General features: G+C 43.2%; 1 protein-coding gene across 1 annotated transcript; it reads right to left on the bottom strand.

The window, feature by feature from the left end:
- Positions 1-1,045: 1,045 nt before the first annotated feature.
- On the bottom strand, positions 1,046-18,379 carry nup214 (nucleoporin 214). The gene is made up of 36 exons (XM_011604539.2): positions 18,179-18,379; positions 17,595-17,790; positions 17,357-17,511; positions 17,080-17,278; positions 16,922-16,992; positions 16,763-16,826; positions 16,552-16,655; positions 15,746-15,852; positions 15,523-15,589; positions 14,851-14,974; positions 13,230-13,388; positions 12,359-12,785; positions 12,154-12,281; positions 11,981-12,069; positions 11,747-11,830; positions 11,432-11,581; positions 11,189-11,347; positions 10,997-11,100; positions 10,737-10,913; positions 10,560-10,648; positions 10,383-10,469; positions 9,951-10,259; positions 9,573-9,740; positions 9,176-9,281; positions 8,350-8,410; positions 7,849-7,918; positions 7,020-7,104; positions 6,612-6,655; positions 4,968-6,524; positions 4,836-4,894; positions 4,569-4,743; positions 4,318-4,470; positions 2,853-3,024; positions 2,152-2,297; positions 1,902-1,935; positions 1,046-1,491 (listed from the first exon to the last, which is right to left on the bottom strand). Exons 1-36 carry the CDS (start codon positions 18,218-18,220, stop codon positions 1,455-1,457), a joined length of 5,958 nt encoding a protein of 1,985 aa, XP_011602841.2. The 5' UTR covers positions 18,221-18,379; the 3' UTR covers positions 1,046-1,454.
- Between the last annotated feature and the right edge of the window lie 967 nt (positions 18,380-19,346).

The raw sequence follows: 19,346 nt of genomic DNA, 5'->3' as shown, positions 1-19,346 counted from the left end.
ATAAACATGGGAGCTGCTGAATGTTTCGAGGCGACTTCGACGTCTCAGTCCGCCACCAGTCATTCACGCGGTTGAACGCCAGAAACGGTAAACGGCAGCGATGAAGGGGCGAGCCGTCCCTCAGCTGTCTCGTGGATTATTGGATTTGGATTATCTGTGCCGACGAAATTACCCTATAGAGAAAACTGTAGAGCTTAGATTTGCCAGAGCTGGTGCTTCGGAACGCCTTCGGATGGCAGCGTGACGTAACGGAGGCATTTAAGTGACAGAAATGCCCCAAGAGCCAGGAGAAGAACAGAGGATGAGAGTGGGATGTGCTCAAGAGCTGTAGATAATGACATACTTGAATAAGGGGGGGGGGGGGGGGGGGCAGTTGTTGGGGAGGGGCAGTCTGGCTATTTTTAAACAAGATTCCATGAAGACAGCTGTCATCATTCCTGCATTTCATAAACAAGAGAACATCAGTCGTAATTGTGACTAAATACGAAGGTTTTGGGAAAAAAAAAAAAACTACGACAACCGAAATATCTCCTGAGAGAAAACAGCAAATGGCAGATTTAGCTCACTAATATTAGCGGCTGAAGTCTATCTGGGGTGCGAACGGCCTGAATAACTCCAGCAGCTGCTCGGACGAGGTCAAATTTTAGGATGCGGACGCTTTGCCTCCTACTTCAAAGGAAGCGTGACCTCTGACCCCTGGCGCAGAGGTGAGGGTGGACAGTGTCGGAGGCGGCCTTGCAATCCTCAGACGCGAGGAGCAGAACCTCTGTCGGCGTTCCCACGCAGCCCAATTTAGCTGCGAGTCAATGAATCCTTTGCTGAAGAGGGAGGAATGAGCTGCATATCAAGGAGGATTTAGCATGAATTAGTGAAGCATCTAAACATGCTCGAAGGCCTCTGTACTCACGCTGCATATTCAGATTTCATTTTAATCTCTGTTAATATGCTGCAGCTCTGACTCCGGAGCATTTAAACGCCTCAGCCTATTTTACCAAAGTGGACTTTCAAAATAAAAGTGACCTGCTGCAGAGCACAAGAGACCAACTACAGGGTGCAGAAATATTTATTTCCACGTTTTCATGTAAGAATATACATCTTGTCGGGTTTAAAGCAAAGCTCGTTTGTAAAAGAAAATATCACATTTGATCTCAAACTGTGAAAAAAAATATGCTTCAGGTGAAAATGGTTGACATTCCTCAGTTCTTTTGCTGAATTAATTATATAAAAAAGTTACACATCACAAAATTTAGCAAAAAGACAGTTTTTTCTCTCCAGAATGAGTGCAAAGAGGATATCAGTGCCTAAACGCAATGGGAAATGAATGTTTATATGTGTAATTGATATTCTTACAAATGTTTTTATTTTGGTATGACTGTGGATTTCCCCATAATCCGCTGCAAGATGTGTCGGGAGTAATGTAGTGGTGCTGCTGAGCTCCCAGAGGTGGAATAAAACTAGCTTCTCCAAGAAGAAAATGTTTGTTGAGTTGATCTGGGAAAAAAAAAACACAGAAAACCAGATTTAAGGAAAATGTGCTGCTATTAGCGCTGGAGATGGATGATGAGTGGAGCAATAAAGCAGTAAACTAAATATCTGGCATCTTTTAAAGTCTCAATCTGTTGAATTGGGGAGGTTTGACGCAGCTTCAGTGTGTGATTTAAGTTAGGAGTTTCATTTCACTGCTGCAAACCAAAAAATGAAAATGAAGTTGTGTTATTGCACCGACAGTGGTGGGGTTGTGCGTTATCTCTGCACACTTCAGAGTGCGTTCCAGCGGAACACATCTGCCATGTGACACAGCGTGAGCAGAAGCAGCTCTGACAGATATGGAGAGGTGCATTGTGGGATTGAGGCGGGAGCGACAGTAATGCATGTGCACACACACGCACACACACACTTACTGGTTTGAAGAGCCAAAGGTGTTTCCAGAAAACCCTGAAAAATAACAACAGAACTACTGAATGGAGAGATGACAGAACCAACAAATGGATGAAACTTTAGCAAAACAACAACACAAACAAGTCTTATCTACATTTGTGTCAATCATCTCACATAGGCACGCTGCTGTTCATAGTCCAGCAAAGTGCTGACGAGCAACAAGATAGTTCAATATGATGACAGGGAAATGATTTTAACCACTAATAGTCCTACCTCCTGCCTGTGGCTGTTGTCCAAAGCCCGAGAAGCTGTTGGGCTGACTTCCAAACCCAGAGCCCTGCTGGGCAAGAGTCCCAAATGATGGAGCGGCCTGATTGGCTAGAGAACCGAACGACGGGCCACTGGGAGGTGATGCAAAGCTTTAAAAACAGCAGATGGAGAAGAAGTGATATAGATATATTGCACAGAGGAGGAAGCATACATCCACTGGAACCTAGCCTACTAAATTCAGACAACTATAAACATTATTTAAAAGGCAGGTTTGCAATAAACAGACTGGATTTTTAACAAATACAAAGGGGGGAAAAAAGAAAGAAAGTCTAAAATGGTGTATGTGAGGATTGGGAGCTGGGGATTTTAGCTGTAATCCCCTGTGCAGGACCCACACCCATTGAGTGAAATGGGAGAATAAGCAACAGAGAGGAAGGGAGTGAGAGAATACCAGCCGTTTAATCTGCAGGCAGCAGTGAGATTATCTCCTGCAAATAATCTAGTCCAGCGCAGCGCTTGATAGATTTTGGCCAAGATAAATTCAACTGAAGACGTGCACATGTGGTTGGAACAAACCAGCATAACGTTTTAAATGAAAGAAGAGTTATGTATATACGAGTTATACACCTTCTGCTTTCCGACTAGCCCAAACTCATGCACGTGTGCGACGTGTGCGAATGGTTGACATGGTGACGTCATCTTACCCAAATCCGCCCATGTTGGAAGCTGCCGTTCCCTCTCCAAACACTTTGCCAGTCGAGGAACCCATCGGATTGTTGAAAGCCGGAGTTTGACCAAACGATGCTGCGGAACCAAATGATTGAGGGCTGCCGAAGGCAGGCGGACTGCCAAACACCGGGGCGCTCCCGAAACCACCTGTGGAACAAAAATCACTTCCTGTCTTTCCCGTGTTGCCAGCAGTGAAGTGTTCTGGTCGGACCCTGGTCTAAATGAGGGCCCGACATGAGGTTTGATCCTGGGTTCATATTGTCCAAACAAACATCCTTTCAAGTTAAAATATCGCATCAGCGAGGCTCCCTGGAGGAAAGCAACAGGAACACGCCGACACTTGAGCCCCAGTCTCAGGAGGAAAAGAGGCAGAAGAGACGCACTGAAATTACAGCCAACATGCCACAGTAAATTATTGATCGGGCTAATGTAACAAGATTACGTCCGTTGTACGTATGCCATGGATGCTGCGTGAGGGGGAGCGGAGCCAGCGTCCCCGGGGGGCTCAAGAATCACCCGTGATTATGAGGAACTGGAAAACACTAATATCAAAGTGGCATCTTAAGTTCTCTTTACTCAGTCATATTCTAAACTGATTCGCACTTTTTGGCCCTAAACCTTTACCGTGACCATCTGGGCCGTTTTAGACAGAGTGAAAGCGGGCTTTGATCCCTCCTGCTGGACATTTGACGTCCACAATATTAAAAACCATTTTCGCTGAGACTCCCGTAAGATTTACGACGCCACACTTTTGCAGAAAGGCCTCACACAGTGATCAAAATTCTACCACTTGAGGAGATAAAATGAGGAGATGTGTAAAAAAATTCAGATGCAATTTAGAAATAAAAACTTCCATCATTGATCAATCATGCTGTGACAGCTTCTGTTGGTGTTGGTGTCCTGGATGGACCTTTGTGTTTTCAGTAATTGTCAAACGAGCTAATACAACAATAACTGTTAACTTCAAAGAAGGGGAGAGAATAAGAATATCCAACTGACGAATAAAGTCAGAATTAATTTATCCCTGAGTGCAAGGCTTTGAAGTCATCTCCATGGTTACCAGAGAGCTCTGTACTTTGAGGGCAGTTTAAATAAATTACATAGAAAAGACGATTGCAGGCTGCTCGACCAGCTTTCAGCTCGTCTGTGAGGGAAACAGGGGGCTCGGGAGATCAAAATCAATGGATCGATCCATTCTTTCTCTGGCGCTTACACAACAGATATTTTTGGGTCGGGAAACGTGTGCAGTCGATGTGGTAACAGCAGTTTGTCTGTTGGGTGTCCTCCAGTCATGAGGACACAGTCGCTGAGGGCAGGTTTGACTCTTCATGTTAATTACACCAGTCAGTCACCACACAGTTTGACATTTGTTGTCAGGAGGTGCAATTATGAAGCAGCCGTACATAATTTATACGACTTCAATGCTAAACTGGGACGTACCTGGTTTTGCTGGAGTAGAATAGGAGCCGAACCCTTGGGATGCAACGCTCCCCGAGCCTGCAGTGAAAGTCCCGCTGGCTTTTTGTTCACCGAAGGAGGACTGTCCAAAACCAAAGGTCTTGGCACCACTATTGCCAAACAGAGTGTTTGCAGCTAAAGGAGACAATGCATTAAAATGATTTGTGTCCGTCTTGTGTATTTTAAGTAGCAGCTCAAGCTAATATCTTATTTTGCAGACTACAGAAACCTACCTGGTGGTTGCTGCCCAAACCCTCCAGTCGTAGGAGAAGTGCCGAATGGGTTCTTATTTGCAGCGTCCTCACTTGGTTTACCTCCCAGACCGCTGAAGAACCCTCCACCGGCGTTTGCCCCGCTGGCATTGGCTGGACTTGAACCAAAAACACTCCCACCAGATGGTGGCTGCTGCTGTAAATGAGTAAACAATAATATGCATAAAAAAAATCTAGACAACATTTTTTAGTATGGAATTAATTATGCAAGAGAGATGAGCTGGGTACCTGTCCAAATAACCCCCCACTGCTAGGCTGCTGGCCAAAAGCAGAACCAAAACCTGAAACTTAAAAGAAAAAAGAATTCCGTTTATAAAAAGTAAATTTCTGATATCCACCCTAATAAACACACACACTCACCAGAGGCTTGGCCAAAGCCGAATCCCGAAGAAGACGATGTTGTGGTGTTACTCCCAAATGCGGGGCCTTGCCCAAACCCAGAGCTCTGTCCAAACGCGGGTGCCGTGCTCTGTCCAAACAGCCCAGAGCCTGTGCTGCTGGCTGTGTTGGTGCTGCTTGTGCCAAAGGAGAAAGAAATGGCGCTACTAGGAGTAGAAGCACCGAAAAGACCTCCTCCGGTAGTTGCACTATTAGAAGTTGTTCCAAAAGCCGACTGACCAAAAGAAAAGCCGCTGGCTGTTCCGGTATTATTTGCGGGCTGACCAAAGCCATTCCCCTGGCCAAATACAGGCTTACCAAAACCTGCTCCCCCCACTGTACCAAACCCTGGTGAGCCAAATGCGGTCGATGCAGGGGCTGCAGGGGCTGAAGGAGCCGCAGGAGCTGAAGACACTGAGGGAGCAGCAGGTTGTCCAAACACAGTGCTCACGGCAGCAACTCCTGATGTCGTGGCTGCGCTGGCCACGGCAGCGGTAGTGGGAGTGGTGGATGCAGCGGTAGCTGTGCTGATAACTGGGGCAGCTCCAAAGGAACTGCTGTCCGTTGTTGCAATGGCGGGTTGAGTGAAGAGCGAACCAGGGACAGAGAGAGGTAAAGAACTGCTGTCTTTGGCTGTCGCGGCAGACTGAGTAAACAGTGACCCTGGGAGAGCAGGAGCGGGAGCTATCTGAGAAACAGCAGGCGTGGCAGCAGCTGAAGTGGGCGCAGGCAAAGTTGGAGTGGTGCTGTCTGGGGCAGCTTCCACCGTGGAGGAACTCACTGCAGTTGAAGGGGGTGGTAAAGTTGGTGGGGGTACAGAGGAGGAAGGGGCCGGGGTAGGTGCTGTTGTGGCTAAAGGAGGTGCAGGTGCTGCTGTTGTGGCTGCTGTTGTTTCTGCTGATGCATCTTCTGCTGTAGTCCCAGGTGCCACTAAAGCACTGGGAGTCTCTACAACTGGTTCAGCAGAAGGTTCTTTTTCAGGAGGTGGGGCGGGTTCTGCAGTTTGTGGTGGAGCTTTTATTTCCTCTGTGGTACCTGTGAGAAGACTACTGAAGGAGACAGGTAAAGCTGGGGCAGCTGAGCTAGCCTGGGGAGCAGGGAACGTTGGCTTGGGGTTGAGCTCAGGAGGCTTAAACAAACTGCCAGAGGATGCTCCCTTGGACAGGTCTGATCCAGCAGAAACATCTGGAGCCATTTGGAGGACTGCACCAAAGTTAAACTGTGCCACTCCCTTGCCCACACCAAACCCTGGATCCACAAAAGCAAAGGAGGCAGCAGCAGGTTTCGCTAAAGAATCTTTCGCTTCTTCTCCCTGACCCACTCGGAGTCCAGAAAAACTGCCCAGGGTTTCTCCTCCGCCTGCTTTCACGGGCTGTGGGTCTACTCTGAGGGCAGCTGCAGAGGACGGGGGTTTGTCTGCGGAAGCGTTGGATGCCGCAGTAGAAGGGGCGCTGCCATCGGAGGCTGAGACCGTCTCCCCAGAAGGCTGGCCAAAACCCATTTTGCCATTTCCAAAGGAGAATTTGTTTATGTCCTTTCCTGCAGTGGCACAAACAACAAAACAAACAGAATAAAGATGTTGGTAGGAGAGAATAGGCTTCCTACAATGCTGCTATATTGGTTTACCTTGTGATCCCTGCGTCACTGAAGCAAAACCAAAGCCTGCAGACCTGCAAGAGGAAGCAAAACTTTGGCTTTAAACAAAGATACCAGTAACATCTAAACCTGCTGCATAATTTAATCACCAATATGGGAAAAAAATTAGGCTGCTGGAAGTGGAGGAACTCAGTTAACCGAGTTTTGTCATTTGTCATAAAAGCTTCAAGCAACAGCAATATAAGGAAAAAATATCAATATAATAAACCAATTTCAAAGCCAGTGCCCAGTGATTGGCTACAGTCCTCCCGAGATCCCACAAGCAATATTCAAGTGCAGTTTCATGATGAAACGTGTTTGAGGAAACAAAATAAGCAGATTGTCCCAACTTTTTTTTTTGAAGAAAATTGGATTTTTGCCTCAACCAAGGTGACTTACCCTGATGCAAAAGAGAAGCCTTTACTGACGCTTTGCTCAGCCGAGCTAGCAGGAGCCACGGAAACGTCCGTCTTGGATGGCTGACCTGAAAGGTTGGCCAGAAAGTTTGAAAGGTCAGTCAGCAGCAGTCATGGCTGGTGATTATTTCTGACAGGCTCTCGGTTTTTTTTAAAACAAAAACAAAGTTTTACAGTGCAGCTGCCTTGCTACACAATACTGAGGAAAAACCCTGCAATCTCTTCTAAACAATTCGACAGGCAGTTCAGATGAACACGCAGAGCACATCTGCTCTGCTGTACAGCATCAGCACAGCTATCTAATGAACTTGCACCCCCGGGCTACTGCAGGGCTGAAGAGAACATTACAAACTCATAACAAATGTCAACGGACAGATCTGGGCAGCACTACAATATTTGCAGCAACAGCAGGCAGTGAGGAACTGTTGCATTTTTAATGCCGATAATACATTTTAGCTACCATCTAAAGGCTAGCCGATGTGTTCTTTCTGTTCAAAAATCTAAAATCGGCCCTTGTGATGCTTCACTCCCACCATCTGCACCCTAATTGCCCCGATACCCTTAGTCCCAGAGCACTTGTGCCCCAGCAGAGTTGTGGCCATGGCCCTTGTGTTCCTGTGCTGCTGGCGGTGTTGCTCCGCCACTGCAGTCACACCTTTTTAGCTATTTGAAAGTTTTTGACCATTTAAGTTGTCCTGTCTAGTAGCGTGCCAACTAGACAATAACGTAGAAAGAACTTCCTGTTAATTTGGTGGTATGGGGTGCATTGACTTCAACAGGGTTGAAGGCACGTATGGGAAACAGACACCTACCAAACACAAAGCCTCCCTGTGAGCTGATGGTGGTTTCGGAGGAAATCTTCTGCATGGTTGGAGTGGGATTCTGCACAGATGAATTCAGCATTTGACAAGACATCTGTATACAGTATATGGGTCACTGAAATGAACTTGGCCAGAAACATGGCAGATATGTGTGAGGAGTTCCCCTGCCACCCAAGTGCAATTTATAACACCAACATATTAACATGGGAGGAAACTGGGACATTTCTCACCCATAAAAAACTCCCAGCAAGCTTTGGATTTTTCTAACTTAAATAGCTATTAAAAGTATTATACAGCAGGCACTGAAAATAACATTATTAATTTAATTTTCAATTAAACGTGACCAAGCGTATATATTCTTATATAACCTTACCTCTTTCCTTATTGATGGTATTATGAACTATTTACACCAATTGATCTATTTTCAGAAACCGTAGCTGTGTGGATAAACAAATACACGAGAAACATCTTTGAAGCACACTGAGGACTCACTTTAATTGCCTGGTTGGAAACGGTTGTAAAGACCTGAGCTGTTGGTGCAAGCCCTGATGAACTGGAAAAGTAAAGAGAAAAACAAATAATCATTTAGCTACTATACACATAACACGTTCACATTTAGTGATCTAATGGAGATGCACTAAACCAAAACACTGTTAATGACAGTTTATCTTATGAACAATCATATTCACTGGTAATTATTGACAGCAGAGTCTAGAATGTGCCTTTTTGATGTACAGGACATGTGCATTAGTGGAGAATCACATTTCAATAGTAGTTTTCCGCAGCAATGCTTTTGCTTTGCTAGTTTATTATTGTGACCTAGCTTTATTTGGGAAATGCCCCAAGGAGGGATGCTCTTCTCAGATATCACGCACAAAAAAATGGAGCACAGCCCAGTGAGGCAGAAAGAACAAGGTGAAAAAGGGAGGCAAAAAGAGCTCTTGACTCATCTGCGAATACAGTCAATAAAGGCCACAAAATAAAGGAGTGTTAGGAATTGAATTTCATGAAAAGAGACTACCGTACCCGCGTACTGTCTATTTATTTTCATTTCTCTTAGTCCCTTATGGTCCAGGATATTGAATTTTAAATTGAACCACAAGCATGTTTACATTTAGCTGTATCTTTTATATTATCACATATTCCAGGGTAAAGACATTAAGGCAAGAGGGACTAATCAAAGGAGGGAAATGAAGAACTCGGAAAATGGGAAATTAGGTAAAACAAAGGGGCTATGGAAATGATTTATAGGGTTAGGGTTAGGGTTAGTTGTTTTGAAAAACCCCAAAATCCACCCATTGTCACTTTTTTATTTTACCTGATTGAGTTAGAAACCGGTGAAGGAGTCTCTTTGAGCTCCATGATATTGACAACCTGAGGAACAGTCTTCAGCGTAGACTCTGTCAAAGATGCACCGATGACCGCTGGAACCAAAGCAAAGAATCTAGGTGTGACTCTAGGTGAAAATAGGTCTTTAAATAAATAGGTCTTTAAATAAAGTGACAGATGTGAATCAACGAGTCTAGTGAAGAGTTTAAATGTAATAAGATTATCTCCAATTGTTAAGAAAAACCTGTCTAGGGGTCTATGTCTCCCCCTGGTGAATTATAATGGACATAACATATTTTTTGACAAAAGGCATAAACTTAAACATTACCTGCAATGGTTTTACTACTGTGATTATAAATTCTTACTTTCACCCGCAACCTTCCTACCTGTCTTCTGTGTGGCCATTTGCCTCCGCAGAGCAGCGGTGGCTGCGGCCTGCTGGGCAGAGATGGTGACAGGGATGGCTCTCTCGCTTGGCGGGGCCCCGTGTTTTACAGTTTTTGTGGCAAGTGCTGTACTTTCAGCTCCGCTGAGGTTGATCTTATTGGTTGGAACTAGAACGTCAATACAATAATTTCAAATTAGTCACAATGTAGTTGAACTGGAGTAGCATTAACCGCAGATATACACACCCACGCCATCTGGGGATGTCTCTCAGCTATAACATCTAACATCTGTTCAAGTGTTTGGTTTTTTTCTAAAATCTTTAACAGGCAAAATTATGCCCAACAATTAATTTTTATAAATAGTTACAATTCACTCACCAGGGCTGGGAATAGGACTGAGTCCAAAGCCCATGCCTGGACCTGGCTGAATTTTTGTCAAAGGAGTAGATTGAATGGCCCCAAATCCCGGCTGGATTGAGGGTGTTCTCACAACAGTGGGGTGGCGCGGAGTGGACAAAGAAGGGGGAATGGCAGGGCGGGCAAACACTTCAGGCTGTAGTTCGTCCTCCTCCAGCTCTAAGTGAGCAGGATGAGGTTCCAGGGACTGGGACAGGGAAGACGTGGAGCTCACTTCATCCAAATCCTCATAGTATTTCGGTGAAAGGAAGGCTGAGCGAGATAGGTTGGCTAAAATAAAATAAAGGACAATTTCTTACAGCTGCAGTTCATTTTTCCTCTTTACATTAATAAACAGTTAACATCTATCAGAGTCTTTCAACCAAGATTTCAACAACAGTGCAGAAAATGTACCTGGCGCAGTGGATCGTACAGGAGGCATTTGGCTCTTTGACAGGAAATTACGCAGCTGGGACAGTTTTGCAGGCGATATCTTGGCCACTGGAGAAACATGTGGGAGTTATTTAGTTATTTAGTTGTGATATTCACTGATATATTTCTTTATTCCTGGCAAAAAACCAAAAATAATACTTGGAGATTTGGAAACGGTCTTTGGTGGTGTGGAGTCCAGCTTGGACTCCAGGAGCGCCTTCCTTAAACTCTCAAGCTCACTGTCCAAACTGTCATTAAGAACAGAAACTCATTTTAAAAGTCAACTTTTAATTCAACTCTTCATTCATGTTTTTATATTCCTCTCCAGTAACTTACCTTGCACTTGTTGTAGCTGTATCGCTGGTTGTAGTTTGCGCAGCACGTTTGTTGTAAAGACGAAGCGAGATCAGCTCCTTCACCAAATGGTCCAATCGGTCCTTCTGCTGATTAATGATGTACTGGTTGTTTGCCAGTGTCGTGTACAGATTTTCCTGTCCAGGCACGATCATGTGTCTGTGAGACAAACATGTACTTTTTAAAATAGTATTCAAATAGTTTGAGGCCGCTTTCATATTGTCATTTTGTTCTGTATGTACTTGTGCTTTTTCTTCTTCTCCAGATGTTTCTCCCATTCTGCATTCAGCACATCATTGACATCATCCACAGCAAAAATGACATATTGATATAGTCGGCGAATCTCCTGAATGAAAGGAAAAAACAAAACAAGCTTGTCTGAAAATCTGCAGATGTATCACTTACTCAAACTGAACTGTGTTTGATTTTTTCACCTTGAGTTGTTCTTCACTGCGTGGATCCAGAGGTTTTTTATACAGCAATTGTCTGTAATTTCTGTTGCTGCGCATCTCAGTTTGAGTTTTGGCTTCTTCTGCACCAGCAAAGCCTTCCAGGAGGTGGGTATTCAGAGTACTAATATCTCCATAGAGAGACTGTGAATGCAACAATTAAAGGAAATGAGTGACTTCTTTGCTCACAAGGATCGTACTGGCATAAACTGGACAGTCAGGTTTTACCTCTGTCGTTTCCTTGATCTCCAGAGTGAAAATATGGAGATCCTCTGACTCCTTCCTCAGTTCCTTCATTTCTTCAGTGGTGCCAACCTTGATGTCTGTTCTTGCGCTTCGTGCCTTTAGATCATCCAACTCTGTCTGGAAGTGTGCAATCTTAGGCGGAAACAGAGATGGGCGGCTTTAGATTTTGTGAGAAGTAATAATTAAACCATAAAAGTGGATGCCATTTTATATGGGTGGGAAAAACCAGATCACAGCCCTTTTTTGAATATCACCATTAAAAGGGATACACAGGTATTCTAGTATTGCAACTCCTACCTCCTCCAATATCCCCGCCATAATGGGATCGGAGTCTTTCTTTTCCTGCAGTTGCTTCTCCATGGACTTCACACTAACTGCTGTCTACAGTGAAAAGTGATAAACACATACATTTAAATTGCCTGTGAACAAACACCCCCCAAAAAAACCCCAACAAATCAAAATGATGGATTATTCAGGGTTCTATTAAATGACTAAAAGCACATATGCTTAATATGGACATATGAAAAGAACCTGTGATGTCTGGACACGACTCTGAACAGCAGCAGCAGGTTTCTGAACCACAGAGGGAGGTGCACTGGTTTGAACTGGACGTAATGGGGCTGTGACACAATTAAATAAATCCCAAAGGTTAAAAAGCGCTTTAAAAAAAACTTACAAGCATTATTATGTAATTAGATTGTTACCTATTGTAGGCGGTGGCCGAGTAGTTGTGAGTGAAGGGGTGGTCAAACTGGTGGAATTGGAACTTGTTTTATTAATGGAGGAACTGAAGGTGAAAGACTGTGGTGCTGGGGTCTCCAACGTTGAAAACCTTAAAAAGTAAATGGAGACCAAAACCTTTATGTTTCAGCTAGAATAACAAATTAAATCCAAAATAATGTAATGTACCTTTCATTTAGATTCAGTTTTATGGTGGGTGGAGAAGGAGCAGCAATACTCTGGAGTGATGGAAGTGAAGCTGTAGCTGCTGGCGCCACCGTCGATGGTTTGATAGTAGAAGAAAACAGAAATGCTGACTGTGCTGAGGGGGTGTCAGAGGGAGGTTTGGTGGCAAAGGAGAACCCTAAAGATCCAGAACCAAAAGGTGCAGCGGCTGAAGCAGTGGAGGACGGGAGAGGATTGGTGACAGAGAAACCAAACGATGATGATGATGATGATGGCGGCACTGGGCCACTGGCGGTGGGAACAACGCTGAAGGGGCCAGCAGAGGCTGGAAGAGTGGGAGCAGCGGCTGATGTAAGGCCGAGGCTTGGGAATGCTGCGTGTGCAGAGGCAATAGAGGCTCCACTTCTGAATGGCGGTACTGCCAACGAACCTGCACAAAGATTATTTTTCAGTTTATGGCACCACATGGTCTTGAAGGAAGAAACCTGCATATCGGCCACTTGTTCCACTGAAATGGGCCTAAATTGGGTAAAAACTTTCATGATTTCCTGCCACATTTTCAACTAGTTATGTGATCCTGAGAAGAGTGCAAGCTACTTTAAGAGTAAATTGAAACCTGCTGTGAAGTGACTAATTAAAAACATTTAATTGCCCATTACCACATAAAATGTCTAAAGTACATAACCAACTAATGACAATAACAAAAACAATCTTATCTGAGTGAATGGTTTTTTAATTAATTACCTGCTGGCCTGCCACATCACAATTTTGCTAAAATACCTGCAGACTGGATCCCACAGAACTGAGTGAACTAATGACTGCAAAATGCCATTACCCTATATCATAAGTGAGGCCGCCCCCCTGAGTTGCCTACCTGGCTTGGGCAGCCTTTCCCCCTCCAGGGCAAGGGTAGTGGGGGGTGAGATTAGCTGTTTGACCCCTGGATTGAAGTTCAGCAAAGCAAATGGGCAGAGCAGTCCCTCTGTGGACAGCATCAGCATAGTGGGTGCTGGAGGCAAGATCTTCTCATCCGCTGTACAGGAAAGGACACAATTTAAATACAGACAGAAAGAAAATGTGTATTCATATTTTGAAATAGCACAAAAATGGCCAAACAGTCAATCGGTCTACATTTTGCTCCTTTCTTTTAAGCCCTTCACTCGAGAGACACAACATTACACAGCTCTAAGTCCCCAGTGAGAAGCTATGCACAGCTTCAGGACACAGCAGTGCACAAGGGAAACAATTAGAGCGGCTGATGACAACATGTTGTTTCACACTGCAAAAAGGACAGTCTTTTGGCCTGGATGGATGTCTGCCTGCTCAAATGTTCTGCTCGATATCTGATGGCGTCAATCGCTCTTTTAACAAAGACGTGTCGGGTCAACAGAAGACAAATAACCAAGATGCCTCAGCTGGAAAAACAAATCCATATTCCTCTGAACAAAGCATTCCAGCTCTACACACCCACTTTTATGCACCTCATAAAGTGCAATAAACACAAAATGACACATTCAGCATTAAACATATCAAATTGCATCTTCCCAATCAAATTAGAAATGTAAAAAAAGGAAATCTTGATTCTGATTATTTTGTTTGATACGATGTCTCTTCTTGAATAGGTCTTAATTGTGAATGCCTCTTTGTGTTACCTTGTCTTAACAACAAGACTGAAGCACAACCGATGTGTTGCCTTGACAATTTCTCTTTGAATGGAAGGGAGTCGGGTTAAATTATAGCTTGACAAATAGAAGGAAACATGGTGATCTTGATTGTCTGAGCCATTTTAATGAGTTCAGGCTTTTTCCTGCCCAAGAAGTCTCTTGGAAATTTTCTTTCTCCTTCCCTATCTAACATGTCACTTCAGTTAAAGATTTTGATCAGCTTAAATTGATGTTCAAATGCTGCTCACGCTGCAGGTTGCCTGGTTCATAGAATGAACAGGGAGAGATGTGACTAGACAGCAACAGCAGGTCTACGTGCATGTCTGGCAGACTAGGCTTTTTAAGATAAAAGTGCACTGCTTATCACTATTCTTCACACACTCTGCAGCAGAGCATTGCAGTGCTGTATGCACAAAGGAAACAGACAGTCTGGTGCACACAGTTATTTGAGGGGGGTGGTAATATTGTTAAATCTTTACCCATTACCCATCTATTGTTAAATCTACTGCTAAATCTTCATTTTAATGGTACTTTACCACTTTATGTCATTTAAAAATGATATCTAGGACATGTTCACCAAAGGCGTTTTGTGAGTGACTGTTACATATTAACTGCAACAATATGAAGAAATAAATCTGTTGCACCACACACACACACACACCCACACACACACCCACACCCACAGACAGACAGACAGACACACTCACTTACACTTCATCATGTGTTGCCTCATTAAAGCACAAATGCAGCACATCCATAAACCACTGCTGCCTCTGGCACCTAAACAAAGTGTGTCCCAACTACTGAAGTTAAAAAAATAAAGCCACTTACTGATATGGATCTCTGTTTGGCTGGTATAGTCTATGGCTAAGCCAAGAGGAAGGGTGTCATCGTTTGTTTCCGTTACAGGAAGTTCTGCTCTACTGGCATCTTCCAGGATCCAAAGCTCCCAGATCTGCAAAACAGCACCAATGTCACGTCATGTCTGAACTTAAAAATAATCAGGACATTGATCCACTGAAAAACTACAAGTTCGAGGGCCAGACATGACTGAAGGATTGTTGGAGGCGACAGATTATATCTGATTATTCTGGTTACCGAACCAAGGTCTTACTTGGTCTGGTTAACAGGAACCAGGATGAATTACTGGTCAGCAGGGATTAATAAACAGAAGTAGTTTTATATATGTCATTCACAACTTGAGGTTTGGCAGGAAGCTTAAAGCATTAAAAGGTTCAAAGATGATAATTTTAAGGTTGTTACAGAATGCAAAACGTTGCATACATAGAGGGCGAGTTTCTATTATTACTTAACAGAAGGAATTGTCGTAGAGTTACTATTCCATTTGTGATTTGCCGTTTCGCTTTGTTGCAGTTTATAGAACTTGCTTAGTTGGTGACTGAATACTTAAATGCTTTCCCAGTATTTTAGAGAAAAGACAGTGCGCTTCAGTCTTGTTAAGACAAGGTAAGCAGATCTTTTTCAAATATAGCTTCCCCATACCTTGTCATCTTGTCTGGCAATGACACTGACTTCAATAGAAGCTGCTGACGCTGCAAACACAAGGTCCCTGGAGAATGATGAGACAAGGAAAAATGTTGCATAAATCTTTCATAATAAATCAAACTAAATGGTTTTAAATGATAAACAAGGCACAGATTCCTAGCTACAAGCTGTTTTTTCCCCTAAGATAGCAGCTATGTCTGTTAATAGCAATTATTCTTACCAGTCTTCCACATGGCTGAGAAAGTAGTGATGCTGTCGCTCGGTGCAGCTGCCATATACAGTGTCGCTGAAGTTTAAATACTTTGTCTCCACCTTCTCGTCCTTTTTCTACAACAACAACAACAACAATGTGACTTGTTAATTAAATTAGAAGTTGCAGCGCCCGATTCTGGTTGTTCAATATCAATTTAGATTAAACATTGAAAAATCCACTGTAGAACAAAATGGGAAGATTAATTTAGAGGTGAAATGATTCCCCGAGTAATTTGATTACCACAATTACAAATAAATAATGGAGGAATTTCCCCCGCCTCGAGTAATCGTTTTTTAAAACTTAAAGCTCAAAGGGTGGTATTTCCCTCACGGGCTACTTTTAATGTGGCACAAGGCGACAATGTCACACAAACGAAGGAGGAAGTGAAAATGTTTGGTAAGAAGCAGGAAGATGGAGGAGTTAAAGGAAAGTAGCAATAATGACGGCATTTTCTCCTGTGCAGGGTGACCAGACATCCTCCTTTGTCCAGACACGTCCGCTTTTTGAGTCCTTAAAATGTGTCTGGGTGGAATTTCCAAGTTTTATTGATTTTATCCTTACAAAGCAGTCACGCCCATCCCTTCTCGAAGGGTCCTCTTTTTCACAAACTCAAATCTCTGTCCGATTACTCGAGTAATTGAAGGAATTTTTTGGAAGGATATTGAAGGAATATCCAATTACTAAACTATTCGATACCCGCAGCCGTAGATTAATTGACACAAAAAAAAGACACAAACCCATAACAATGGACGAACAAGGTAAAGTGCACTCACAGGGAGGGAGATTAACACCAGATCAGGAGGTGTCTCGGGGGACCCATCTGCTGCCGCATAGACCACCGCAAAAACGAACGTTTTCAACCAGAGCACATCTAGAACTGCAAGAGATAAATGGACACGTTTCTCACTGATGGAATTTAAAAAAGAAATTTACACAATGACTAATCCAGATTAAAAAGATTTAACTAAACCCAGTTAGACTGACCTTTAATGGGTTCATCAGAGGTGTAGAAATGGGGACAGGGGATGACTTTCTTTTCTTCTAAAGCCTACAATGGAGTAATTCATATTTTAAACACTGCGTACTGTCGCTTTTTGGAAGTGCAGTATTTTATTTTAATGGCGGTGACTTTAGTTCACTCACTGGAGTATACTGACTGACTGTGGCGTTCATTTTTCCTGCAGCAACTTGCTTTCCTTTTGGACTCCAGCAAACTGTGAGAAATAGAATTACAATTATTGCGACTTGGGCACAAAAGAGGGAAACTGAGGTTAACTCAACAGACGATTAGTCTCATTCACCGCATGTGATGCCACTTGAGGCAGGTAATTCAGACACCATTTTAACACTGTCGGCAACGTCTAGAATCTGCATTCTGCCATCAGTCATACAGACAGCCAACTTGGTCGCCTGAGTAGGATTCCATTTCAGATCCAACACTAAAGTCCCAGGGGGTACTGGTGGCACCACTGATGCAAATGGTAACTTCTGTACCCTTGCCTAAGAAGGGAGAAATAATATATATTAACACTAAATGGTAAATGTATGATTTTCATTGCTGATGACAAAAGTAGGTACCTTGTTTATGAAGGTGCGGACGTCATAGAACCTGAGGGACAAACCTCCCTCTGCAGATGTACCACAGACTGACAAAGTGAGCTCGTCACAACTGAGATCCAAATGATGCAGAACTAGTTCCCCGGTCACCTCTGCCAATGCTGTGATCCCCTCAACTTAGAGAGGGAGGAGGAAAATAGGAGGATTTAACATGCATGTAGATACTGTTGAACTGATGTGGTGAAAATATAGTCCGTACCAACTTCATTGGAGTTGCCTTCACTCTTGTCAGCATTTAAAATGTCTTGAGTTTGGTAAACTTTGAATGTTCTGACAAACCCAACAAAAGTCAAACCATATTTGTTTGACACTTTGAGCAAATTCGATCTTTCCTTTGGCAAATCCTCGGCAGGCTCAAACACTCTGGCCTTTTTCATCTGACGAAACTCGAAATCCTGAAAAAGAAAAAATCCCAGACATTTAACATTTTATGCTTTACAGGGAATCGAATAAATAAATCCCCTGTATCAAAATATAGCCCCTATAAGATGTAGGTGCGTTCAGCTGTAGCTACTGCACCACCATGAGATCCAATATACTTTCTTTTCCTCCTTAAAATAAATTTAAATCTAATTAACCAACCCTGCTGGAAAATGTTTTGAAATTATTGTTGTGGCTAGACATGCTGAAATGTTTTAGATGACTGACAATTTGCCTTTAAAGGAAAAGTAGATAAATAGAATGAGCTAGCTATCAGCTAAGCTAACCAGCGAATTTGACTGAGAGCGCTAGCAAACATTAGCTTACACATCTTGTCAGCGGAACTTTAATAACAACATATACCTTCATTTCCCTCTCTGGGGGGGAATCTGTGTCGTCACTCATTTTGAAGCACAGAAGCTGCCGCTTTTCGGACGAATAAATGCGGTGTTTTGGCGCAACCTATTTTCAGATAACTTTTAGTTTTTTGTGAGCTACATTAGTGAAAGCACACGTCGCGCCGTTTGTTAACGTCGCACAGGCGTGACGCGCAGGACGACAAGTCGCTTGCAGAGCAGTCGATTCCTTTCGATCGATCGATAAATAGATTTGCTTGGAATTATGCTTTTGTATTCATATAATTGTTTTTGCTGTAATTCCACCCCAGACGCTTTATAAAGCTGAATATGACCTGTTAAATGGAAACCTTTGAAATTTTACTTTACATTGATTAGGAAAAAGAGAAACTTATAGTCTTGTGTCATCACAGGTTCAGCAGCCTTGTCATACTACATTGTTACTTACATACTTTTACAAATGATCTTTTTTTTTTAGAAAGCATGTTATCGGGTAGCTTCAGTAATTGATATTTTGTGGTGTTTCTGATTTAAATCCCATAAGCTGGAGCCTATATTCTCTGGAAGCTCAAAAGGTTGCACTCACACTCAAACAGAAGCAAAAATAGACAGCAGTAAATGGTGAAGTAAGTAATTTTATTAGAAAGCAGATTTTTCTGTATTGCATTTAAAGAAATCAGGTATTCTCAGACTACACGACTGAAACTGGTGATATACCATAATGGGAATGAAAGGTAGATTCTTCTGCAACATCAAAAGTGGCAACTTGCATTTCTGTCATATATATTATTGACGCTTGTGTCAGAAGGCGCATAAACATTGAAACATTTCTCTTAGGAAACACAAAGCGGTATCAACACTGAAATTGAGCCATTCCAGTTTCCCTGGCCATGTTGACATTTAAGAACATTACATGATCAAAGTGCAGGCTGGCAAGATGAAATCCCGTTTATTTTAATACAGTTTGTTCGTTGGGAGGTAAAAAGCCCAAAGGTAAGACCAAGTTCAGCCCAAGGTTGCTATAGCATTACAGATATGAACCATGCCAGCATAGGACTGCTCTGTTCGCAAAGCACCAAGGTCAGTCCGATATCCATTAGTCCTTGTTGCTCATACTTCTAACCACCACAGACTGCAGTTAACAATACCGTGTCCCTCCGCACAGGAAAGCCAAC

Source organism: Takifugu rubripes, chromosome 6 (assembly GCF_901000725.2).
Source record: "Takifugu rubripes chromosome 6, fTakRub1.2, whole genome shotgun sequence".
Taxonomy (NCBI): Eukaryota; Metazoa; Chordata; class Actinopteri; order Tetraodontiformes; family Tetraodontidae; genus Takifugu; species Takifugu rubripes.
Note: the sequence above shows the minus strand (reverse complement) of the source record. Positions and strands in the feature narration are given on the sequence as shown.